The 26,203-nt window shown below is 42.4% G+C and overlaps 1 protein-coding gene across 1 annotated transcript in view; it reads right to left on the bottom strand.

Annotated features, from left to right (window-relative positions):
* LOC127599138 (ras-specific guanine nucleotide-releasing factor 1-like) overlaps positions 1–16,491 on the bottom strand; it is a 28,189-nt gene extending 11,698 nt beyond the window's left edge. Inside the window, exons 1-14 of the mRNA XM_052062833.1 lie at positions 15,990–16,491; positions 12,145–12,251; positions 10,685–10,832; positions 10,230–10,322; positions 9,689–9,942; positions 9,515–9,594; positions 7,425–7,618; positions 6,718–6,827; positions 5,641–5,759; positions 4,039–4,199; positions 3,033–3,096; positions 2,397–2,539; positions 2,158–2,240; positions 939–1,187 (exon numbers count right to left, since the gene is read on the bottom strand). Coding sequence (XP_051918793.1) covers positions 939–1,187; positions 2,158–2,240; positions 2,397–2,539; positions 3,033–3,096; positions 4,039–4,199; positions 5,641–5,759; positions 6,718–6,827; positions 7,425–7,618; positions 9,515–9,594; positions 9,689–9,942; positions 10,230–10,322; positions 10,685–10,832; positions 12,145–12,251; positions 15,990–16,265 — 2,081 coding nt within the window. The 5' untranslated portion in view covers positions 16,266–16,491. The remainder of the gene's footprint in view (positions 1–938; positions 1,188–2,157; positions 2,241–2,396; positions 2,540–3,032; positions 3,097–4,038; positions 4,200–5,640; positions 5,760–6,717; positions 6,828–7,424; positions 7,619–9,514; positions 9,595–9,688; positions 9,943–10,229; positions 10,323–10,684; positions 10,833–12,144; positions 12,252–15,989) is intronic.
* Positions 16,492–26,203: the final 9,712 nt, after the last annotated feature.

Here is a 26,203-nt window from a genome sequence, read left to right as displayed (position 1 = left end):
CATTTAAAAAATAGCCAAATATAGTGTGTTCAAAATTCCGCATGGATGGTACACTTGCTGTGTATGCGTGTCGTGCATACAAAGAGAGTGCATTAACATCAGGCCCATTTGGGAGCTCCAGCCACCTCTTCCTTTTTATGGGAGCAACATTGTTTAAGACAGTATCCTCCTTGCACTGAGAGCCACCCCCTCTGAAGGCCTATAAATAGCCTGCCAAGTGACAGCGGTAGAAGGCACGGGCGCTGCCAACAGCAACCAGCCCAGAGGAGGTCTACTGAGACATGGGGAGAGTGAGAGTGAGAGAGTGAGAGAGAGAATCAAGGTGGGAGAGTTAGGCTGGAGTCAGTGACATAGCGGATATGGATTCCTTCACGGTGAAGGCTGCTGCATGAGAACGGGTGAGTGGGGACTCTATCGCCACTCCTACAGTATGCGCTGCGTCTGACTCCATCATTTGTTAAGAAAGGCAAAGAGGATAGAAACTGCAGACAAAAAAAAAAAAAGAAGGGGTGGCGATGGAGTACAAAAACACCACCATCGACATTTAATACTGCTGCAGATGAGAGAGGAGGGGGCAAGGGAGGTAGAGGATGAGGAGAGGGTGGGGTCCTGCAGCAAAGTACGGGGTTGTCATGGCGACAGCGCGCCGAAGAGAGGGATGGTCAGACTTGTGGAAAGAGAAATAAAAAGCAAGCCGAGGGTGAAGGAAGGAAAGGTGGGTGGGCTTCAATGGAGCGTGATGTCCTCGCCTGGATGGACACTGGAAAGAAAACTTTGGGGCTTTTCATTGCAGGGGAGAAATATATGAACTTCTCAAACTTGAAAACATTGGCACCCTCGTGGTTGACACTTGTCATTATATATAGAGCATGTCAAGGGCAAATTCAACTTCTCTTTCTTTTTGGTACTTTCGTAGACCCAAGCAAGACAATGCTCACCGTGCAGGGATGGCACTGATGGGCTTCTTGTAGATAGTGATGAGCTTGTCCAGCACAACGTCCGCGCTGGTGAAAACGCGATAGGAGTGAAGGAAGGTGTTGAGGAAGTCGATGGAAAGGAAGCGTAGGTCGGTCAGCCTCTCCAGCAAGCGCTCCACGCTGGCATATCGAATCTGCAGCACCTTGCAGGAGTTCATCATCTTGCTGAAGCGGATGTCGACGTCGTCACAGTACAAGCTGGTGTCGGACCTGCAGGGGCAACAGGATTGAGGCCGGCTTGAGGATGTTTTGTGTAGTTCGTTGAGAGGAATACAGAAGATTTGATGGATAAATCACGAGAGCTGACACCACTGTAACTGTGATGTATAACAAATGAATGCACTTTTGTGATTACCGAGAAAGGCAAATGTTAAACACATTGGGGTGGGTCCTCGGGAAATAACACGCAACAGTTGTCCTAGTGTGCCAAAGTTGTCCTATCAGTGTTCAGAAGTGTCACTCAGTAGTGGACAAAACGTTCCGAGTATGACGCAGTCGTTCGAAAAGTGCATATGCCATTTTACTTGCGTGCTCAATTGTCTAAATAGCGAAGCTAAAGAGCAGAATGTATCGGGAAAAAAAATCACCATGGCGATATTGGCCCATATATAAGCCACGCAGTGAGTTTCTTTCAGAATTGTATGCTTTTATTTTAATTTGACCAGTCAGACGCCAACTTGAATGTGCATCGCCATCAAACAGTTGAGATGTTTTCTAAGGTACTTAGAATTCATTAGTTCAGAACACATTGAGCTTGCTTATTTATCCCCATGAAAAAAATTGGAATTATTTCATTAAATAATAAAAATATCATTTCTTCAGGGACATGTTAAATATCACAATAATATTGATCTCGCTATATTAAACAACCATATCGCATGCTTTTTCCAATATCGCGCAGCCCTACTATCATGGATAGCGATTAATTCCTCAGCATAGAATTAGAGGATGGAGAATAAAGCATGTGGCTTATCGCGGCCCTTTTTCAGTCCTCTGACGATCATGTTTGTGTGTTAGATGTTATTGTAGCTTTGGAGTCCATAACGCTTCCTCTGAGGTTTTATTCAGGATTGCATAGGGAGACGGCTTAAACGCCCATGAGCAAAGGTTTTGGGGATTCATGTGATACGTTAATTTATCTGCAATTGTGCATGTGTACAATGCATGGTGTGACTCTCACTTAATCATCTGTGGCACAGAGACTTTACTGTTTTCTTCAAAAGCATTCATCATCAGACCATTGCAGCGGATGTTGTCGATGCACTAGGAGACGGATGGACAAAGCAGAGCAGATGGAAGCGCAAGAGTGTTAGCGGGTTCTCAGTGGTGAAGTCTGGGCCGCTCTCGCCTCCTCACAAAGTATACGTATGTTTAACATCGCCCCCCGCCCCCTGTAAAAATGTGTTTATTGGTCTTCACCTGGCTGATGTCGCTCGTCCACGCCGACTTCTCTTGCCGTGACGAAGCCACCAGGATGACAGTGTGAGGCTGCCCATCTTTAGGCTCCACGATCACTTTAAAGTCCAGGTGCTCAGTGTCCTGGCCACTCCGCTCCCCTTTGGCTGCAGTGTACACATTGGATAAACCGATCAATCGCCTGTGTACTGTATTCGGTTTGACTAGAAAAGGCACTTAAATTACTTTGCATGACAGAAAATGGATTGCCTAAAGCCTGATGAAAATATAAAGGACCTGCTATATCCTTTTTTTCTTGATTAATTATAAAGACATGAATCAAAAATGAATATTAATACGTTTTTGATCAACCAGGATGTCCATAAACAGACTCTGCATGATTTGCTCCGTTCAGTGCGCGAGAAGAGGCGAGAGTTGTGGCAGCACAACTTTATTTTCCTCCTGTTGCAGTTTCTTTGGAGAGTGTCAGTGGGCAGAGTTTCCTGCGTTGCGCCTGCTGGCGATTATGATTAGCCGGTATATATGTCTTTGTTTGTAAGTACAACACCACACCAGTGACACCAGTCCTGGAACGCACAGTATCTGTCATAACTCGTACACTAGCATGGTAGCTAATTTATTGAGTCCATTATAACTTACACTCATCATCAGTGCCCTCTGGATCCTCCATCAGTGTGCAGTCAATGAGAGACACCACACCATTCTGTAACACAAAGTGCATATGAATTAGATGAGAGAGAGAACACATTACACTTCCAGCATTTATTCCAGGGAATAATCACCGAAATCTCACCTATTTTCAGCGTTTGTCTGCCTCTTGTGCATGTACATGCACACCTCCGCTCCATTTTTTTGTTTATGAATTGATTTATTTGTTTAGAATGATTGTGTCATGTTTCGGTTTGTGACCAACAGGTGGCACTGTGGGGCTTTTCCCTGCAGCTGCATACCTGTTGGTCGTTAAATAATCAGTGGCTTTAAAAGGACTCCCAGCCCGACAACTCATTGTCGGGTCTTTGTTGCTGTTTGCTCTTGCTACTGTCATGTTCGTTTGTTTGCTGTTCCTTTGCTGCTGTCATGTTTGTTGCTGTCATGGTTCTGTTCCTGTTAGTTTTTTGCTGCAGCCATGGTTTTGTTTTGGGGTTTTTTGCTACTTTGGATTAGTTTTGGTTGTTAGCACTGTGTTTAGGATTTAATTTTAGGATTTAGTTTTCTGTGTTTTATCAATACACTCATTCAAATACACCCTGCTCCTCTCTCCTGCCTGCTTTTTGGGGTCCACCACCATCGCGTTACGTGACAGATTGGTAGCGTTGTAAAGAGAGTTTATAATAATATGTAAGTGTTTTGGGATCATTGAAACATTATAAAGGTATGTTCAGAAGAGGGACATGGATTACCGACAGAATTTTGCTATTTGCTACAGGGCTCTGTTCTCAGCCCCCACAAGTAGCAGGGGTTTACTACACTGTCAGCCGTTAAAAGTGGATTTCAAATGAAATAAAAAGTACTATGATGAAAAAATATAAAGAAAGAAAGAAGAATCTTGGCAGAATGAGACCTAACATAAACAGCATGATCATATGTCTGAGTCCACAGAAGAGTTATTACATGTATATGTATTCTACATAATTTAACATTTTACCTTGGTGACGTGCAGTTTCCCCCCTGAGCCTCGAGTGCAGATGATGAGATGTTTGGAAAAGAGGAAGCACTGTCTCTCGCCTTCCTTCTTCAGGGACAAAGAACCCATACGGCCCCTAGTGATCTTGCCCTTCTCACTCATGGGCACCTGGATCAGAGATCCTGTGGAAGGGCAGTCATATCAGAAACACAAACAAATACGGAAGCGCAATAACTCCTACGATGAGAAGAAACTACAGAAATAAAACAGTCATCAATGAGTTTCTGTGTTCAAAAGTGGTAACTGGGAATGTATAGCCATACGCTACAGCAATAACTTTTTTGCTCATGCAGAGAGTTTAAGAACTGTTTCATAAATTTGTTATTTATGTTAAATCCAGCTTCTTTCACCTTAGACAGCTGGCCAAAATAAAACCTTTCCTCTCACATGAACACTTTGAGACAGTAATTCATCCCTTTGTCACATCCCGGCTCGATTACTGCAACGCCCTGTACTTTGGAGTCAGCCAGTCCTCCATCAAGCGCCTTCAGGTGGTACAGAATGCCGCTGCTCGCCTCTTGACTGGTACTCGTAAGAGGGAGCATATAACTCCTACTTTGGCATCCCTTCACTGGCTCCCCATTCATTTTAGAATTATTTTTAAGATCCTCCTCTTTGTTTTCAAATCTCTGAATAATCTCGCGCCACCTTACCTCTCTGAGCTCATACGCCCCTACACCCCTGCCCGGCGCCTCAGGTCTGTGGACCAGTCTTTGCTAGACGTACCAAGAACTAAACTGAGGCTCAGAGGGGATCGAGCCTTTTCTGTTGCTGGTCCATCTCTCTGGAATGACCTCCCACTGAACATTCGGCAAGCCTCCTCGCTGCCCATCTTTAAAGCCCTCCTCAAAACTCACTTGTATTCTTTGGCGTTTGACTCAGCATGACTTAGATTTGCTCTTGATTTTACTGCTTGGTGCTTTCTACCGCCTTATTACTTATTACTTATTACTGATTCGTCTTACTGTTTATTGTATATGTTAAATCGCTCCATGTACAGCACTTTGTATGCAGCGATGGCTGTTTGAAAGTGCTCTATAAATACTGTTGACTTGACTTGACTTGATAAAACCACACACCATAAACATGACACTGTCTGTCATAACACCAAGACCGACCTTTGAGAGACAGCTTTGGCTCCACAAGGCATTGGAGTAATCTTAAAGTACTGAAAGAAGCTAGGCTAACGGGTAGCTTAGCTGGTAACTTAATTTCATGGCAAGCCCTTCTATCTCTCACATTTATTCTCGTGAATGACTTCAATGACAAACAGCCGCGATTGTAAATATTGAACAGGTTTAAAATATGAAGATTGTCCAGCCCGATCAATTTGCAAACAGATAAGGGAGGGAAAATTTGTCTTCTTATACACCACAGAATAAGTTTAGAGACATCGTTCCATCAGGCCATTGCTGAATTTGATTACAAGGGAGGTAAAATGCTAAACCTTTTCCCGAGTGTTGGTTAATGTGTACCACAGTTTAGGTTGAAAATATCAAATCAGTATGGATGGATGAACGGATAAGTAAATCATGCCAGTGAGTGGTGACAAAACAACCCTACCTTGCCTGACAAAGGTCTGGCTGGTGTCCAGCAGTACTTCACATCCCTCCACAATCATTCGTTCAATGGCCAGATTTTTTCGAATGTTCTCTGTCTCGCTCACCTCGTCGTGCATTACTCTGAAAAAATAAAACAGGACTAGCCACATGATCTTGCGTTCTGTGTAAAAAAAAAACTATCTAAGGCTAAATATACGGTCCGTTGCATTGGAAATGAAGCGATAATCTCCCTTCAAATGTTACAGTAGCTTAAACTGTGATGGAGTCTTGTTTTCTTATAAACTACCGGTACGCCCACCAGGTAGAGTAAGTTGGGTTAAATGTAATGTTGGGCAACATATCTATATATCAAATAATTTAGCACAGTGCAGAGGTACCGGGTTCGATTCCAGCTCCGGCCTCCCTGTGTGGAGTTTGCATGTTCTCCCCGGGCCTGCGTGGGTTTTCTCCGGGTGCTCCGGTTTCCTCCCACATTCCAAAAACATGCGTGGCAGGCTGATTGAACACTCTAAATTGTCCCTAGGTGGGAGTGTGAGTGCGAAAGGTTGTTCGTTTCTGTGTGCCCTGCGATTGGCTGGCAACTGATTCAGGGTGTCCCCCGCCTACTGCCCGAAGACAGCTGGGATAGGCTCCAGCACCCCCCGCGACCCTAGTGAGGATCAAGCGGCTCGGAAGATGAATGAATGAATGAATGAATGAATGAATGAATGAATGAATGAATGAATGAATGAATGAATAATTTAGCATTTAAATTTATGTTGTATATGTGCAATTGGATGTTGAATTCTCAAATAAACAAAATGGAATGTGTTCCTTGGCTGCAACCAACCGAGGACTTGTCAAGGTAATGGAAAGTTGTTCTACATTCACGCAGATCTCCTCATGAACACCCTTTGCAAACACTGTCATGGAAAAAGGTGTTCAGAACGGTCTGAGAGACATTCCGAAATTTAAAACGATATAAAAAAAAACAAAAACAATGCCTGTTTTGGATGGCCGCATTACGGAATGCGCTTATCCCTCGTTATTCTCGGTCCGACATGTCTGTGTTTGAATGACTGAGAACGTGAAGACGTACCTCGAAAGCTCTTCGAGTTTGGACTTGGCGTAATCCAAGCTATTTCTCTCCACATGCTCATGAGGAGTGTGAGCCAGTAATTCATGGAGGGTCAGGATATAACGAGGGATCTGACAGAGAGAAAAACAGACTCATTAAAAACTTCTAGAAGTGACAAGATATTCAAGATGTGCTCTCTGTACAAAATTATTAATTGGCCGGGATAAATTTCACTGCATTTACAGTCCAGATGGATCATGTCATTGAACTAGTACGCCACATCTAGATCCTGCCGTTTCTTTGATCACACACACACAGAAAAAAAAAAAAAATTCTACGTTTGATACGACAGCTGTTGTTTGGCAGGTATTGTAACTTAAGAAGATGTTGAAACTCATTACCAAGCGTTGAGAACCACAGGCTTGCGAACTCAAACAAGCTAATAAATATGATTCATTAAGGTCCATAGCTGCTGCATTACTCTTGTGATGATGATGATAAAAGTCTACCAGCGCCACAAATGCTGTAATTAACAATTGAAATTTCTATACTTGAACTCCATACTAAACCCAGAAAGGGAATATTCACATTGCTAGCACTTTAAACAACTATGGGCAGAAAAAAAGTCTACACTACCAAAGAACTAAAATCTCATTGATGTTATGAATGTTATTTGTGGGGAGTCCATATTCCGGTGCATTTATAGGTGGTGGTTCTGTTGTGCATACCTGAAACATGGGGTAAGTTAGGAAAGTCTCCAACGTTCTTTCCTCGCAGTCGGGCTTCGTCTCGTACTGCTTCAGCAGCTTGTCAAAATCTCGGTTCTGTTTGCAGTGGGCCAAGATCTGCAGGCTGTACTGATGATTCCGCACAAACTCTTGGTAGATGTTTAACATGGGCAGCAAAATGTCAAAGAGGTCGGCTGTTAGGAGGACAGAAAACATACTTTGCGACTGGCCTGGAAGGTGGATTTAAGTTTGACAGCAGTAGCAGCATTGTTCTGCATGTGGCAGGCTTTACAAGCATAGACTGTGGACCACGGAGAAATTCTGTATACTCTGGGAGCTTTGCAGGGATCCAAAAAAATGAAGTTGAAGTAATGAGTCAAGATATCAATATCAATAAAGAAAGGAGAAGAAGACGAAAGAAGGACTAGACAGGAAGCTATAAGTGTCAGTGACAGAAAAGCCTTCCAGCTCATGTCCCTTTCAAAGCTCCAAGATGCCCAGTCTCACTGTCAGCTCCAAGTTGGCAAAGGCCCGTGTGACTTTTGCACACATCTCCAGTTTTGAGAGCTTGATTAAATTCTCCGTCAAAAAATTTGTCTGGAACAGGAGAGGCAGATTGGATATCTGTCTGCGGGCAACAGAGAGAGGCTCAGTGACGATTTCTTACGATTTGTGGACTTGCACAACTCGAGACAGATTTACAGAACAAAGACTGTGGGCCAGATGGCTTGCACATCATAAATGTTTTATCTGAGCATTATTCAAGTGGTCCTTTATGGAACAAGGTAGCGGAAGGTTGAATTCACATGAGAATTATAGCACACCTTTTACTCTGCTTGTACGGCATTCCTTACCAGCAGTTTTTGCCATCTTGTTTTTGATTCATCTACCTTGTATGAGCTTATTACATGACATTCCAAAAAAAAACAAATTCAATCAAAGATCATCTCCCTTATTTTCAGTAGCTATTAAAAAAAGTATTTTACAGTGACAGCAGAATCTGAGTTTGGATACAAAGTGTGGGCAAACCCGTTCCTATTCAGCATGTAATGTTTCACTGTTTTTTTGGCAACATAAATAATTACCAATAACACTTGCCAATTTGCAGTTTCAATTTTTTTTAATGTGGAATCTATTGAAGTGTAATTTGGAATTCCCTCTCTATTCCTGTAGGTGGCCTTAGAATGTCCACCTGGCGTCAGTAACACGATTCTATTCTATATTTGCTGGTCAGGGAGAATCCAGTTTCAGCAATGTGTGCAATCCTATAATAAGGTAAAGTGGCTGTTGCCGTCCATCACCAACAGCGCTGGTCAAGATCTCCTTTTTGGGACTGAAGTAAACTAGTAGATTGAAAACCGCAGCTGGTGCACAAAGCCATGACATCAGCTCCTTGCCAGGTATAAAAGATACGGGCCTGACAGGGGAGGGGGGCTTTTTTACATCCATGCCTTGGGCCACTCAACTTTTTGGAAAGACTTCACTCTGACATTGGTAGAATAAAATCTTTTCCCAATCAGCCGTGGTCCCTGAAGTGCTCATTCGTCGGGAAACAGCCACCGATCACCGAGTGTTGTTTGAAGACCAGCGAAGCAGCAAAAACCATATACCACACTATCATTAGCTATTCATAATTTTTTTTTTAACTCACATTTTTGTGGGACCTCAACATATTTTTGCCTCTTTCTGTACCGTCATAAGATTCCAGGAAATGACCAATTTCACGTTTTACCAAAAACGAGTAATTGTAGTCAATGAAATATGCTGAATTAATGAAAAAATTGCTTTTTTTTTTTTTTGCAAATCAAAACAATATATGGGCTATAATGTTCTAACATACTTTAAAAACATTTTTTTTAATGTTATCATAGTTTTTGGGATAATTATAGTAAAGTTTAAACTGTTAACATCAGCAGTTACTTGGGGCGAAGCTCTGCCCCATATAACTTCTGAAGTATGGGGGTCTACTGTATAACAAAAAAAACCCTCAACATCAGAGTGGAGATGCAGGATTTTCATCAGACAGTGATAATAATTTTTTTTAAAGGTAATCTTAACAAGCCTGGGGGCATTGCCGCCGTCTCTCTTACCCAGCACCAGTGTGGGCCAGCTAGCTATCCTGGCCTTTAGGCCCTGGTAGAAGATTTGGTGGAGGAACATGATGGTCTCGCTGCCCCAGAAAAAAAAAAAGACAAATGCCGTTATCCGCTTTTCATATTGAAAACGATTGGGTTGAGGTTGGGATCCTGGAGCGGTCTTACTACCTGTTGAGGAAGATGCTGCTGACGTCATCATGGGTGATGGGCGGTTTCTTGGAGCTCGCAGCCATACGTAGCGGCCGCAGGAAGTTGTTGACCAGGATGTGAAGCTGTTGGACGTATTCGGCCTCGGCCTCCAGCATGCTAAACACAACTTGGTTCCTCTTCCTCATGCTCTCCGCGTGGGGTGAACGGATGTAGTCCTGGATGATGGTTTTCCACTTCCTACGGCAAATCCAACCTCGCAGGAAACTCTGGACCTGCGAGAGTAATCCATGACGCGGGTTGTGAATGCAAATATTTAGCACAATCAGTGCGGCCTTAAAAGTTTCATGTCCCATTTGTAAACGGTGAACAGTTAACTTAATCAGCTGTGACGTTGAAATCTACTGATTGAGATGCGCGTTTCAAAGGAGCCCGCAAAGGAGAACAGCTGCTCTACTAGACGCAGGCTGAAGAGCTCTCGACTGTGAGACAGTGTGAAGTTTCTTTCATTCTTTGAATTATTTTGAACTGCCTGTCAAATCTGACTGCACAGTTTCCCCACCTTTTTGATCTTGTGGATCTCAGTGTCGTCATCGCTAGGAGGTACCTCCGGATTGGACTGGATCTTCTCGTTGTCCTTCTGCAGTGACGCAATCTAACATAAAAAAAAAAAAAAAAAAGACAAAGGAATTATTATAACGTGTGTCATCAATTTGTATATTACAGAGATGTTAAATTCTTCTCCAGTGTGCTGGAAGATTGAGTTTATGATCCAATAAAAGATTATAAATCCTTTATTTAATGTTCACGCCCTGGTAGCTATAAAGATTGCCATTTTAAATCCCTTTAACTTGAAAGGACTTTCATAAAAAGGGTGCTTGGAAGTTACATCTTTAAGCATTGACTGACAGGAAAGGGACTTCATGAAACCTTTCAGTATTTATTGTCTTGAGGTTTTCCTTATTCCTTTGTCCGTCTCCTTTTAAGATGTTCTGGACAATTACACTTGAGTGTTACCTCTGATTTTAGCCGTTCTATCTCGATTTCCCCGTCCTCTATCTGTTGTCGAAGTTGCTTGGCAACGGTTTTCTCTGTCTCCACTATTTGTAGTAGGTGCAGATACTTCTGCATGAGGGCCTCGTGCTCTGTAGCTAGGTTCCTGTAACTACAGTGACAGACACATAAAACAATAAAAATTTTAAAAAACCTCCTCGCTGAATGTTTCAGTGGTCTTAAATTCTTATATTTAACCATGGAGAAACCAAGAACCTTTTTCTTCTTTGGAAAATGATGAATTATACATTAAATGACTGCTATATGTTCACTGAACACCAAAATATATGTTTTGTTTAAATATTCAATGCTTCAATTCTAATTTAGGATTAGAGCCAAATCTGACCCTTTGGGATTCAATAAGTAATAAGTAATAAGATATCCTTTATTCTTCCCACACTGGGGAAATTTACAGCCTCCAGCAGCAAGAATGTATGTAGAAAGAAGAAAGAAGAAAGAGAAAAAAACAACAAACATCTTTCAATTAAATGCAATATGAACACAAAATGGATAAATCACAGTACTATTTACAATTTTCCTTCACATCATTTAATTATTATTATTATTATGATTGTCATTTTTTATTCATCAGCCTGACAGCAGTCGGTAGGAACGAGCGTCGGTATCTCGCCTTCTTGCAGCGCGGGTGTAACAGTCTCTGGCTGAAGGAGCTACCAAGTGCTGTCAGGGCGGGCTGGAGGGGGTGGGAGGGACTGGCCATCATAGCTTTTAGCTTAGTTAGCATCCTTCTGTTGCCCACCTCCTCCAGAGTGTCAAGGGAGCAACCCAGGACAGAACTGGCCTTACTGACCAGTCGCCCCAGTCTCTTTCTGTCCCGGGCTGAGATGCTGCCTGACCAGCAGACAATGCCATAATGGATGGCCGAGGCCACCACCGAGTTATAGAACGTGCCACAAGGGCAGCATTTAAGTAGCAGAATCTATAGGGGCCAAATTTGACCCCGTGGGTTCTCCAGGGTTAAAAACAATAACAATAATAATAGCAATAACGGCACAGCCGGCAAACCAATACTACCGGTACATAAAATGGAGAATTATATACTGTATGTCAGCCTACCAATGGATGAAGTAGTGAAGTGCAAATGCACACAAGTCAGAGAATGAGGGCGATCCAATGTGCACAGTGGGGATAAAAATAGGTGATTGATCCAGTTCAGCAGATTAAACAAACAAAAAAAGATTTAATCTTAAAAAAAAAAGCAAGAATGTGTTGATTTAATCACATTTATTTATGAATTCTGTACTGGTGGCCCAGTCAGGCAAGCGTCAGTGAACTGCATGTGGTGGCTACAATCCGCAACATCTGTGTGAAAGGCACCGACGAATGCAGTTCACTTCTGACCGGCCGATCGGGTGAAAAAGGAAGCGTTGAAGTACCGTGTACTGACTGGACCTGAGTGTTACCTGGCCTGCGTGATGGCGGCGACCCACTCATCACAGTCCTTGACATCTTCCGTGCGCAGCTCCAAAGCCTTCTGGTTGTCATGATTAAACGTGACTGTAAAGTAATACTAGAAAAGACAAAGCGAAAGATCATATTTTCAAAATGCATTCCTCTGACCGCATTATCATGAAGGGGAAAACGTTCAGCGTGAACTATGCAGCGTTTTCTCGCGAGAATAGTACAAAAAGGTTAAGCGGTGTATGGCACTCCACTCCACAACAAGTTAGAACAACAAAGGAGGGGTATAAATGACCCCTTAAAAACTGCTCATGGTTTTTCATTCATCCCGAAAGCCAAGAGTGAATCATCGATAGAGGGGTGCAACAACAATTTCATATTCTATGACAATGACGATGATGGATGGATGTATGGATGGATGGATGTGTGGAAGCAATATTTTTAGGTTTATTTCAATTCAGTTTTCATGAAATCAGTTTTTGGCTGATGATAAACAACAATGCTATGAAAACTATATAATATCACAGAGGATTGTTCAAATCAATTTTAGCCTTTCCTGAAAGAGCCCCCCCCCCCAAAAAGCAGACTATTAATCAGTCACGAAACTACCATTGTTTGTGACATTATGTAACTCCGCCTCACTTATTCTTGTCCTTCTTTTTTTGTGCGACCCACTTTTGCCTTACCACAATTCTCAGTCACCCTTCGCCGCCCGTCATGTTTGTCACATTTGTCTCGTCTCTAAGTGCGCAATAACTGCTCACATTTCTCTGGTTTTATTGGCACCTTCAAATGCACTTTCCCCACCCATGCAAATACGGGGTTGCCATGGTAACAGCGGCACGCATGGCATTGAGCTTAAATGTAGCTTGCCTTCTAAATGGGGAGTAAGAAAGTGGAACATTACAAAAAACACAATTGAGGAGGGACGGCGGGGAAAGATGCTTTTTTTTCCTTGTTCTTGTTTTTTGAATGAGTGTGCCTATAAAAAGCAGTGGAGGCCCGCAAGGTGCCAGTTGGCTTGGCATCGATTCACCGTGTTGTCCCATTCCCTGTCACACACTGATAGGATCTACTGGCACAGCCCTACCTCCCGCAGCTTTTGCACCACACACACACACACACACACACACACACACACACACACACGCACACACACACACACACACACACTTTTCACGCAATGGGCATGACTGAATGATGAATCAAAGCCACAGAAAAGTCTGGACAGTGACAGGAGAAGACGCCATACTGTCACCCGGCTTGACATGACATCACTCGGCAATGCAACATAATAAACTATGTTCGGGCGAAAGGCAGACTATACCCTGAATTGGTCGGCAGTCAGTCGCCGGATACAAATATAGAGAAAACCAACAAGTCACACCCACATTCACACCACCACTGAGTGGGAATCTATCGATGAGCGCGCATAAGTCAGGCGACTGTAGCACAACACCATCAGCGGCTTTTTTTTAAAGAAACTAATTGATACTAATATGACTCCTACGACTGATAATAACAATATTAACAACAATAATAATTTACAGATTTTTAAGGGATGGCTTGGTCATATAGTGATTTGTACACGCTTTATTATTCTGAGTTTGCGGGTTTGAACCCAGCCTGCGGCCTCCCTCCGTGGACTTTGAATATTCTGCTTGTGCTTGACGAGGTTTTCTCCGGGTACTCCGGCCTCCTCCTACATCCCAAAATAATGCATATTAAATTCATGGAAGACGGAATTGCAACCCTTATAACTGTAAAGGAGGGATCCATCTAAAGGTCCATGTACTAATTTTACGAGTGAAGCAATTACCGGATATGTGCTCGTTGACATCTGTGCGCTATGAGCCCTACTAGTGAAGCACTGTGAAATGATAATTAAAATTTCCTCCCCAAAGTGGTTCAGTGCCAGTTGTGACAAATCATCCATCCATCCATTGTCTAATCCGGTTATCCTCATGATGCCATGTTCCTGTTCTGGGCCTGGCCACCAGGTGGCAGACTGAGCGGACTTGCTGGCTGCACACCTGCTGCCAATCTGTCAATTATGGAACTGTGTATTTAAGCACCCGCAATCTGTCTTCTGGTTGTCGGAGTATTGTTTATGCCTTGCTGTTTCCACTATTCTTGCTATAGATGTCGTCGTGTTTCGCTTCTGAACTCTCGGTACCAATGGTTTTGTAAGTATTGGATTTTATTTTGTGATTTGGCTTTCGCTTGCGTGTATTTTGATACATTGTTTTTGTTTGTCTTTGCGATCCTTATTTTCCTCCCTTGGCTTTTGTGCAAGGGCTTTTTGTTGTTCGTTTTTTGTGCCCTCCGGTCCTTGTTTTGACCAGCGCTTTCTCTTAGTCATGGCGATTTTTGTATTAAAAACATATTTTTGCAACGGAGACCTGGTTGACGTCTACACTTTGGGGGTCCAAACTTAATTCAGCTTGTCCGAAACGTAACACATGAGGGTCGCGGACGTGCTGGAGCCTATCCCAGCTTTCTTCGAGCAGTAGGCGGGGGACACCCTGAACTGGTTGGCAGCCAATCACAGGGCAACAATATTGTTTTACGTACATTATATCACCCCAACCATGGTGTATAATAAATAGCATGGTGCATTGAGAAATCGTTAAAGGTGCCACCTGAAATGATGTAATTCCAGTAAATTTCCAGACCGCCTATCTAATTCCATTTGAAAATGTGATATTTATTCATTACAAATATATCTTTGTTAATCTATCTATGCCAGTGATGTATAGTGACACGCAAAAGAATTAACTGGCACATTAAGACTGTGTATCAACCTGTTGCCAGTCTTACAACAGCTTTGTGTTCAATTATGTAAAAAAACAAAAGTGAGTACCTTTAGAAGAGATCTACATCATTGCTTCAGTATTCATACATTTTGTGACAGTTTTATTTGGTGATATGTTGCGAAAAGGTTGTAAAAGGTCACTTAAAACATCACGTATGCATGTTGGCCTCACACCAGCTCCTTGCGAGTGCGTGATCTCATTTTGCATTTGGGTGTTTGACTGTTCACCCTGGTTACTAAAATGTATTGCTCAATGTGGCTCTCCTTGCCCACATGTGAGGGCATTACTGTGCTTTAATCATAGTTTTTTTTCTTCACTTCACTTCAACGGCAGTATGACCAAAGCATTATCAAAATTTGCCTCGCGACAATTACTGACCAAGCTTAATTGGGGGCACTTGAACGTCCAGATACTGTACAGTTGATGGTTTGTAGCGATGATTGTGATTCGTCGCCAGAGAAAAATAACAAGCTCGTGGAGACTTTTGGCTTCATTACAAGCGGTGCTGCGGAAGACTGCAGCTGGCAGCGTCGCTTTCACACAGGCCGTCAGACCCCCTCATCACTCTCCTCAAGCATTTGTTTGCAACCAACCGTGCAATTTGCCTTACATAATCTCCCTCAGAAGTGCTTTGCGTTCAGTTAAGAGTGGGGAAATGCATTTGAAGTATTTTATCATAGTTTTGGTGGCAACGTGAGCGCTCTGGCCGCAGATTCGTGCCGCCACGAAGCCTTGCAGACGCGGTTGCCAAGGTAGGCTGCTATTAATATCAAGACAAGGAGTTCAATCAATACGTCAAAACCGCAGGGGAAGGGGCCTCCGCCTGCCTCCGCCAGATGGCAGACTACAAAAAGTTTCCATGCAAGTTTTTGTTCTGCCTTATTTGCTTTGCTTCAGCGAGAAAAGCGGACGACCTCAAAGTTCGTTTTTGAAACCTAAAGTGCACTGGATCAGGATCGTCGGTATTACATGGACAGCAGTACTGAAAACTCCTCACTCGCAAATTCCAAAGCAGATCTCCCGCATCCTACCTGCTTCTCCAGCAATTCCTTAGCGGAGGGGGGCGACTTGGGTGAGGGCGCCCTGTCGCACGCGCACCCCTCCAGCAAGTAGAGTCCGGAGGGGCGCGAGCTGGAATCATTCTCGAAATAGAACAGCATGTTCTGCAGCAGGCAGAACCATTTGGGGTGCCATTTGGTGTTGTCCGAGCTCTTCTTGCTCAGGCACCCGCGCCTGGTACCGTCCTTCCTGGCCAACAGCGCCAGATAGGTAACATGGCCATCGTTGAGCCTCATGCCCTTCTGCATGTTTCAGCCCCCCGCCCCCGGGAGGATGTGTACTGGCGCTTCTTACATCTTTCTCCTCTTCCTCCTCCTCAGCACCTCCGAGACACACAGTCACTTGGCGGCAAATTGCGCGGGCGCCCCTTCTCTTGAGGGAGAAGCAAGACCACACGCGCGTTCAAGACTGAGATGAAACCAGAGCATCCGCGCGAGAGAACCCCTCATTGCGAGGGTGGAAGTGCGCGCGCGCGCGCCTCGCTGCATACGGGCGCAAGGAAGTGCAGTCACGTGACTTGCCCCCCTGAGCGGCAGCTTTTGGGATTTTGGACCGAAGCTCATAAAGCATCACGTACACGACAGACATGAACAAACGCATATAAAAACTCTTGCACTGAATTATCGATAATTAATTGGCATTGCTTTAATTTAATATTAGGTACACTTGCACAACACACTTTGTGAGAGTGGTACTAAACCTATGGCAGGTGGACCATATATGGTCCTTGAGAGGATTTGATCAGGTCAGATCATAAAAACCTGACTGTGATTTAAAAAAAAAAAAACACACCTTCTGTTCATACAAAGAGATAAACAATTATTTGATCATTGCATCAAAATTTTCCATACTTTGATGATGCTCCCTTGAGAACAACATTGCAAACTGTTCATTGCAAATGCTTCTCTTGCAATAACGCTGAGCAAAGGTGCCACAAAGGCGCACTTCCTGTGGCGTTGCCCATATTTGCACTTCCTGTGTAATTACTGGCCTGAAAGAGAATTCATCTGTCATGCTGTCAGGGAGACAGGTATCAAGTGCTGTGATGAGTGTGACGTCAGTAATCCAGCAATAACCATATTGAAACGGCTTTGGGTTGTGGCGCAGCTTTGATTTTAATTTCAGTTTTTAATCATCTCCGTCACTGGAATTCCTAAAGGTGAACTCATATTCATGATTACATTTGCACTCATTTCTATTTAACTTTCTTGACCCAGCGACAACACGAGTAGGTTTTATCATTTAAATTATTCTTCAGTCATTAGTGTCTGTTGTCCTATCACTCAATGGAAGCATACAGAGGCTGAACAAAAGCCCCACGGCCGCACCGTCAACTGCTGGATGCATTTCCACATCTAACCCCACAAGAGAGACTCTCATTAGGGCCGGCCCATAATTAAACCCGGTTTAGCATATTGGGGCGAGGGCACACAATGGTTTGTTTCATCGCAGAGGGATCACAGCACTTTGCCTGGGCAGGATCATTAAAGGCACACAGCTACGTCACGGGGCCAAAATAGAGAGATTTACTGACCAGATTTGGCTGGTTCTTGATTGGAAAAAGAAGGTTTCTATGATGCATTTGCTTAGCAACAGTTGAAAATTTAGCCCCAGAACTTCATGTGGAATTTGGATTTTCTCTCTGCCACTTCTTTGAAGACTCAAGATTGTCCAAAGATGTGGAGGAAAACACTACATTCAGTGAATGAATGGATGATGGGATACATCCACCAAGAATTAAATGTGAAAGAGAATTGTTGTGTCACCAAGAAAGGCCCCAGCTCAGACTACAAATGGCACAATCCCATGCGTCAGTTCATGAGATTTCACAGCGTCCTAACCACCAAATCTCACTGTACCTTCATCTGGCAGCATGTTACCGAACATATAGACTCTCAAACAGTGGTCTATGGCTTCAATTCCTTTTGAACGAGTACCAACACCAGGATGGTTATCAGGCCGATACCGGTACCCTTATTTCAACGTATCAGAGGCTTCTCACACCAATACCGGTTTGCGATGCCAGTCACCGGCACCCTCTCACAAAGTAAATAAAAGGCACGCAGCGCTTACACAGAAATCTTTCAAAGTGAACTGCATCCAAGTCAGTCCTCTCAAATGCCCATTCGATTGCAAATTTTAGTATTTGTATATTTATATCAGGTCTACATTCATGCTGAGAGTGCATTAGAAGCCTTTGATAGTTTATTATTTATATGAATATGTATATGTATATATGTGAATATGTAGCAGTTCTGGAATGAGCCATATATTAAATACCGAGAGTGCATTATTAGTACGTTGCGATTTATTTGCTAGACCAAATATGGCACAGTGGCTTTTTTTTTCTTCACTGTACTTAACAGTTCAACCTTGGTGGAGGTCTGCACTCTACTGAGTGCTATTCTAGTTTGACTCTGACAAGTTAAAAAAAGAAAGCGTTGGGGGGGGTGGTGGATGACAGGGAAGTGAAGCATGTACCTGTGTGTAGGGATTTATAATTTAACCTTGCCCCCTTGGCAACTCAATGATGCCCCACAGGCTCCAGCTCTGAGCTTTTTCCATCTCATAATTGTGCCCTCAAACCGCGATGGTAATGAGGTGGTGATTCTCCTCCATGACTGTCACTAATAGTAAAGCAGATTTTTTTTTAATGACCTCTTATTATAGACGCCATGAAACGAGAGTGAGGCGGAAGATTGGTGATGCATTCTGCGGGTGACATTTGACAAAGGTCACAGATGAGATTCAAACATGTACAACGGACGGCCCACCCGCCCCACAGGTAGCAGTGATTTTATTCATATTAGGTGGTAGCTTTTTTCAAACATCCTGTAATCATTGTTCAAGTGGATGAAAAGGAAGCTGGGTTCACTTTAACTTCAAATGTCTTGTGACGTTAGTCGGTTTTGGGGTGGGCTGGCGTACATGCTTGTCCAATTGGTTCTTATCTGACATTGAATTAGATTATAAACAAAATTGGTTAAATTACACTAAACTAGAACCCAACAGAATATGGCTGATCAACATGAAAACAACTGTATGTGAAAAATAAAGACAATTTATTTCAATACACTGAAGTACATGTAAATGGCAGCAATATTGCGCTTCAATTTTGTAAATCTGAAAAAAGAGCATTAATAAATAAGATTTAGTTAAGCGGTGAACCATTAAAGCTGATGTTAGTGGCCAAAGTGCACATGATGCTAAAAAAATATATAAATAAAATACACATATCAATACATTGTCTAACTATAAGCACGTACCAATGGTAAAACTACACGGATAAAGCAAACACAATAACATTTTCATGCTGCCATGAGGGGATTTTATTTGGAGCCATTAAAATGTGCTTTTATTATTCCTGCCAAGATATTTGCGTCAGATTGTTCGGAGTGGGCAGCGCTCAGGCTCTGTGATTTTTATCTGACGCCAAGTTCTCTGCAAAGAGGCTGCTACCGCATGCCGGGTCCCCACCTGGTTGCAGCGTATACACGTAACCGCCTGGTTCTTTTTGACCAGCGATTTCGACTTTGTCGGTGCGTTTCTGTGATGAAATTAATATTTTTTTGGTACGAATTTTGTTTGTGTCTGCGATTGTGGGATCCGATCGCCATTCAGTTCGTCCCCGAACTGTGTCAGTTGATAGCACGTAATGACCATGTAGATCACCCAGTCGAGGGTATACCTCTCCTCTTCCTTAAAATCAGCTGGGATGGAGTCCAACTCACCCGCTGTAACCTTAATGAGGACAAGCACTGTACATCAACTAACTTTATTAAAAATGATACAGTGTGACAACAGTTTAAACGTCCGATTGGCATGAGTGCCGCCGCTTGCGGGTTACATGATGGATGCTTATCAGTAAGGAAATGTCATACGACCAATCTGAAGGTGTGGTATATCTCATCCGCAGGTATGGGGCAGCGGCCCGTCCTTGCCACACATCTTAAAATGTTTTCGAAAGGTGGTCTGTCATCACCCGAGGCTTTTTAAGCGACATCTGCCGCTGTATACACGTCAACCACGTTATGGTTTGGGAATGCGGCGTGCTGAAAGACATGTGTTCATTATGGTAATCTAGTCAGTGTGCATGCATTTTTAACAGATCATATTTTATGTTTTGGGGTCAACCGGTGTTAGAATTACAGGACAGACTGTACTCGGCAAGCAAAAGAAGTCAGGTCAAATCTTTCGAGGCAGGGCAGCATGGCACATTGCAGCGTGAAAGTCATAACCACTGCCAAGTTTTGACAATGAAGTTTAGATGTTAATTGAAAGTTAACGTTAGACTGTAAAATATCGACCATTCAGCCGATTTTTATGGGGCTTGTCCTCATTAGGTGCAGATGAGATGGTGCCTATTCAGAGCTGACTGTGGGTGAGAGACAAGGTATGCCCAAGAGTGGCATTCGTTTCATACTCCTCCACCGCTCTAAAAAAATATCATTGTCTATTGATGCCTTAAGTGTCATGATCTGTTTTTCTGTTGACTTTAGTTTGATTAGTTTGAGTCATGTTTTCCTCATGTGACTTTTTTCATGTTGTCTTGCTTTTTTGGTTTTTGTTCCTACCAATTTTTTGGTGTCAACCAATCAACTCGGTCCATCCACTTGTGTCTTGTGCAGGTGTACCTCATTCTCTCATCAGTTTGTTTGTATTTTAATTCCCTGGATTCTTTCAGTCTTTGTTGGTTTATTGTTGTTTTTGTTGCTAGCAGTTCACATCACCCTGTCATGTTGTCAGTCGTAGTGAGTCATTCCTTGAGTTTGGAACTTTGACTCTTGCATTTTTTTTAAGACTTTGTCAATTTTGTATTTTTGGTTGTTCCACGTACCTTGCTTGTTTTTGTCATGATTCTGTTTGTGACCAACAGGTGGCACTGTAGGGTTCTCCCTGCAGCTGCACACCTGTTGGTCATTATGTAATTAGTGCTTTAAAAGGACTCCCAGCCTGACCACTCATTGTCGGATCGTCGGTGCTGTTTGCTTGTTTGTTTGTTATGTTTCAGTCATGTTTTGGTCATTATTATGTTTTATCTTCAGTCATGTGTTTTGTTTGCTACTTTGGACTTTATTTGTTTTGGATTTAGTTTTCTCTATATTTTAATACAATTCTTCAAGTACACCCTGCTCCTCCTCTCCGCCTCCCTCCTGCCTGCTTTTTGGGGTCCACCACCACCTCGCAGACGTGACAGTTTTCATTTATTCTTTTAACCCTGGAGAACCCAAGAACCCTTTTCTTCTTTGGAAAATGATGAATTATACATTAAATGTTTTTAAGTCACATTAAATGACTGCTATATGTTCACTATATGTTCTATACTGCTATATGTTCACTGAACACAAAAATATATGTATTTTCAAATATTCAATGCTTAAATCCTAATTTAAGATTAGGGCCAGATTTGACCCTTTGGGATTTAAGTGTAGCATTTGAGTAGCAGAATTTATAGGGGCCAAATTTGACCCCATGAGTTCCCCAGGGTAAAAAATAAATTGTTTTTGGAGATTGCTCCTGGTCCCCTGTCTAGCCTCCTTGCTTCCCTAAACTTGGGTCCTCCATTCTCCCCCATACAAACCTTCACAAAAACATGGTAGCAAAGCACCAATTTTTGATGAGAGAGTTTTTTGGCCAAAGCATATAAACACTAAAAACTCAGAATTTTCAGATGGATGGGTTGAAAAAAAATATTTTCAAATACTGTAGGTAGTAGGAAAATAAACGGGAACACTGGATTGCACTCCCAAAGTGTACACACTTGAACTGTCAGAGCACTTTCAGCTTTGACTTTAACGTCTCGGACAATTTACTCATGCAGTGTGAATGTAAAAATGTCCTTTCTAAAATTGTACACTGTATGCCCATACGCACATCCAGGGTAAAACACTCAAGGCGTATACAAGCACACTCCTGTGGAACGTGTCGTGAGCCATTCAGCTTCTATTTATTCTCGTTCCTTTTTAGGGAAAATTCGATCGTGCCTTTTCTTTCTCTTCCGAGGCTCTCCGCATTTAGAGAGTCTATTTGCGTCTCTCTCTCGCTCTCACCCCGAGTCATTGCTTCCGCCATGCCCTGAAGAGGACAGTGAAATTCTCCCTCAGTGAGCTTCGTTCACCACCGCCGCTTGTGGTGCGTATATGAACACGACGGGAAAGTGAACTAAAGCTAAGGGTCGGCATCCTTGGGGCTCAAACTCAAACGTGACCTTGGAGCTCTAGCCAGGAGCTTTCTGTACTGTTTGGGAGAGTACCGGCACTAACAAATCGGGGAGCTCTTCTGATTTAGTTGGTAATCATTGGGTACATACTACAGAGTGTTGTTACAGTCTAATCATGTCTACATGTCAAATCTGGCTTCAACTATCTGCTGTATAAAGGATTACGACGGCATGACAATGATGTTGTGTGTTGGTCCAGCTATGATGTTTGCATCATTTGTTAGCATTAAGCTAAGTGGACTTAATGGTATTGGATTGTTTTAAATACACGGGATCGGGACTGGGCCACCCCGCATATAAGTGACTTCCATTATAAATGCAATGAGAAAGAAAACATCAACCACCAAAGAAAAAACACCAATATATTGGCATATTGGCAACAACAATTTTGCCTGAAAAGGGGAAGTTGCCCCCCCCCCGAACAAAACTTAAATTATGTTCTTAAAAAATTGAAAAAGAAATGTGAACAGGTGTATCGTGGGATCCACTTTACACATATTGCCTTTGTTATATCTTTAGTTTGACACTTAACTTCAAAAGTCACTTGAGTTAAGTCCTACCACCATACCGCAGTCTTATATCCACGCAAAAAAAAATGAAACAGCTCATGTCTTGAAACAATGGTACAATATTTTGGGTCGCTTGTATCTCAAGGCCCCACTGTCTACCGGTATATATTATTCAGTTGCACTTCCTTTTACATCCTAAGTTTTTTTTTTTCTTTTTCTGGCCCCTCTGAGTCATACTAATTGTCATCTAAATTTGAATTTCTTCTGAGGGAAAGTTGAAGTTAATGGTTCATATCGAGTTCCTCCAAGGGCTTTTAATGTGCAAAATGCAGCAATGTGGATAATTTTGTTCATGAAGCACAAAATTTCATAGTCACGTGTGCCTTTAAACTGGCCTCGGGGGTGTTATCAACAGACTGTGTGAAAGAAATGTTCTTGTGTTTATCTGGAGACAGCCCTACCCCAATTTGTTGAGATTTATAGTAATTTTGCCTCTGAAGAAATCACACAAATAGAACTGCTAATCTCTGTAACATAGCAGATGAGTGGTCAGAACATCCATACGCGTTGCAGTTATGAGGTTGGAGGTACTCAGACTTCCTCCTACATTCCAAAAAATGTCTGAAGACACCATATTGTGTGTAGGTGTGAATCGCGGGCTAGAAATAACACAAGTAATCAATTTCAAGAACAAGCCAATACATTTTCTGGTTCAATTTAAATTAGTGTTTAAATAGGCCCCTTCGTCATAGAAAAAAAGGATCAAAAAACTAAACTTTTTTGTGAAGGTCAAATGTAATGGTTTGAGTGCATTTTAGGTCTGAGACAGAAAAAAAAACAGATATGAAAGAAAACTTGGCACATGGACCTGCAGTGTAACTCTGTAACTCTTGTGAAATTGTCTCTCAAAATGAAGATGCGATGAACAATTCCACTCATGCAAGACCACAAGTTCAGGGTCCCATTGTGTTTCCAAAAAATTGTTTTATTTCATTTATATTGGACAAATATTAGCGTTGCAGAACGTTTCCATTCTCGACGCAACCTCTCTGACTCCAAGTAGGACAATGGCGTCCTCTAGTGCTACATTGCACTCAGTGACAGTTCAATGACATTTGGTGGTTTTTGTCATTTTCATGTCAGGTTTGCGCTCGTCCTCATTTGGGTGACAGTTGACTTTGGGCGAGAGGTGCGGTACACTGGGCTGGTGGTCAGCCAATTACAGGACACGTATAATCCAGCAAAAAATCTAAATCTTATTTTCGCCATCGGTGGCCACCGACTTGCTACAATATTATGACTACTATGAAAATGTCTGCCTTAGCAATCAAAATGTATGTCAGTTTATCCCAAAGTATTTTGGCTCATTTGAAATTTGAAACACGACTTGTCACTAATGTACTTGCATTTCATATATTATGGTGGTTAGGTTTTCCTTTTTAACCTGCTTAAAATGTTGACAATAGGTTTTTGTCACAAGCAAACATGCAGAGTCTGCCCCTTTCTCGTTCAGCCCAACACGGAGATGCTAACGCATGCTAACACTAAGCCAATCGACTTCTCTAATGTGTTGCTTTTTGTTCTTCCTAAAAAGAGTATTTCATGTCTACATTTACTCCAACATTCAGCAGCACGTCTCTGACTAAGATTGGAAGGCGGGAAGGAGCACATTGCAGTACACCAATTTTAAAATGTCTTCCTTGGTTTTAAGGTATGAGACACGTTTGAACATTATCAATTTTGTATTTTTGATTCCTCCAGTGCCTTGTTTAACTTTCAGGTTGTTTTTGGGGGGGGGGGATATATACCTGTATATAAAAAAAATCCTCGTCTTCTTGAGATACTAACGCATGCTAGCGCCATATATATATATATATATATATATAATATATATATATATATATATATATATATATATATATATATTCATATTGTATTTAATTGAAAGATGTTTGTTTTTGTTTTTTTTTCTCTTCTTTCTACATACATTCTTGCTGCTGGAGGCTGTAAATTTCCCCATTGTGGGACAAATAAAGGATATCTTATCTTATATATAGATATAGTATATATATAGTATATATAAATCCTGCTTCACCTCCCTGCACCCCCACACTTTACATTTTACAAAATTAAAAAGTGAATTGATGGGGGTCAATTACCGGTAATCTTATTTGAGGGTTTTTTTCATGCCGATTTGGGGGAAAATTCAGTGCATGAATGATAACCACATACACAAAACATGACAAACATAGCATGAAGCCTGATCGGTGAGAGCCACCGAGCAAAAGGGTCCCAGGAATGTGCGCACTCTAATCCCAGAAAGAGACACAAGATGTTTTAGCAGAGCTCCTCTGGTCCACATGAGTGGTCCCGGCATCCGACGCTGCTGCAAAGTCCGGAACCGGATAAAGAGAAGCCGACGCCTGTTTGCATAGCAGCAGCCTTTTACACTAACGAGAGCAGGTCAACTAAATAATCGACAACAATGCAGGCAGAGGCGCTTACAGCCCTTCCTGTCCCCGTGGTATGCTAAGACATCACTAGAAGTTAAGAGCACACTGGCAAGCCATGTGGAAAGAGGGATGGACGTTTAACTCTTTGTTGGCTCGGAAATGTCTAAAATTAGGTACACCTGCACAATCAAATGAAATCCAGCACAAAAATAGTCCGTTTTGGTTAACTCCCACTGTGCAAATTGTGTAGAATTGTGCGTTTGTGTAGCTTGGATCAGAATACAGTGGTGGCTTGAGATTTTTCAAACTGCAAACAGTCGTTAGTGGATTTTTTCCCCCTTTTGTTTAGTTTTTTTGTCTTTCAGTCATGAATGTTGATACAATGCGGTCATAATCCTATTTGGTAAAAATGCTGTCAAAAATATTTCATCTCTCAATCTTCTTTATTTGATATTTGCAACCCTTTTTCTATAGCAGTTGAGCGCCACGTAGTGTCAAACAATTTGGCAAATCGTAATCAATTTGTTCACATTTCAGATACAATGTGCAAAAAAATGCATTTTTGTCTCTATTCTTAAAAAGGTGCTTCTATTTTATTACTTCTAAAAACGTAAATTTGCCAGTCGATATGGCTTTGAGAGTGCACCGGCTCAAACTTGAGAAGCCGGTGGGAAGTATGCTCCGCGTTCGGAGCGGGTGGGGAGGCTCAACGTAGCGTGCGCTGAGTGGATGTGAAGGCCGTCTGACTCAGCAGCTCCTCTGCTGTCTGTGTGCTCGCTCCACAGTGTCTTTATCCCTGGTGACGGGACATTGCCTCAGGCCTGCGAACACACCTCGCAGTCAGCCCCAAATCCGCCCAGACTGAGATTTTGGATTTGTCTCATTGATCCAGATGATTGCACCTCCATTCATTTGCCTCATACCAAAAGTGAATGATAGGAGAATCATTCAATGTCAATGGAATGGTTGTATTTTTCTTTTCGTAAACAATATGGAGATATTTG

The sequence above is a fragment of the Hippocampus zosterae genome, chromosome 4 (genome assembly GCF_025434085.1).
Source record: "Hippocampus zosterae strain Florida chromosome 4, ASM2543408v3, whole genome shotgun sequence".
In the NCBI taxonomy this organism is placed as follows: domain Eukaryota; kingdom Metazoa; phylum Chordata; class Actinopteri; order Syngnathiformes; family Syngnathidae; genus Hippocampus; species Hippocampus zosterae.
Note: the sequence above shows the minus strand (reverse complement) of the source record. Positions and strands in the feature narration are given on the sequence as shown.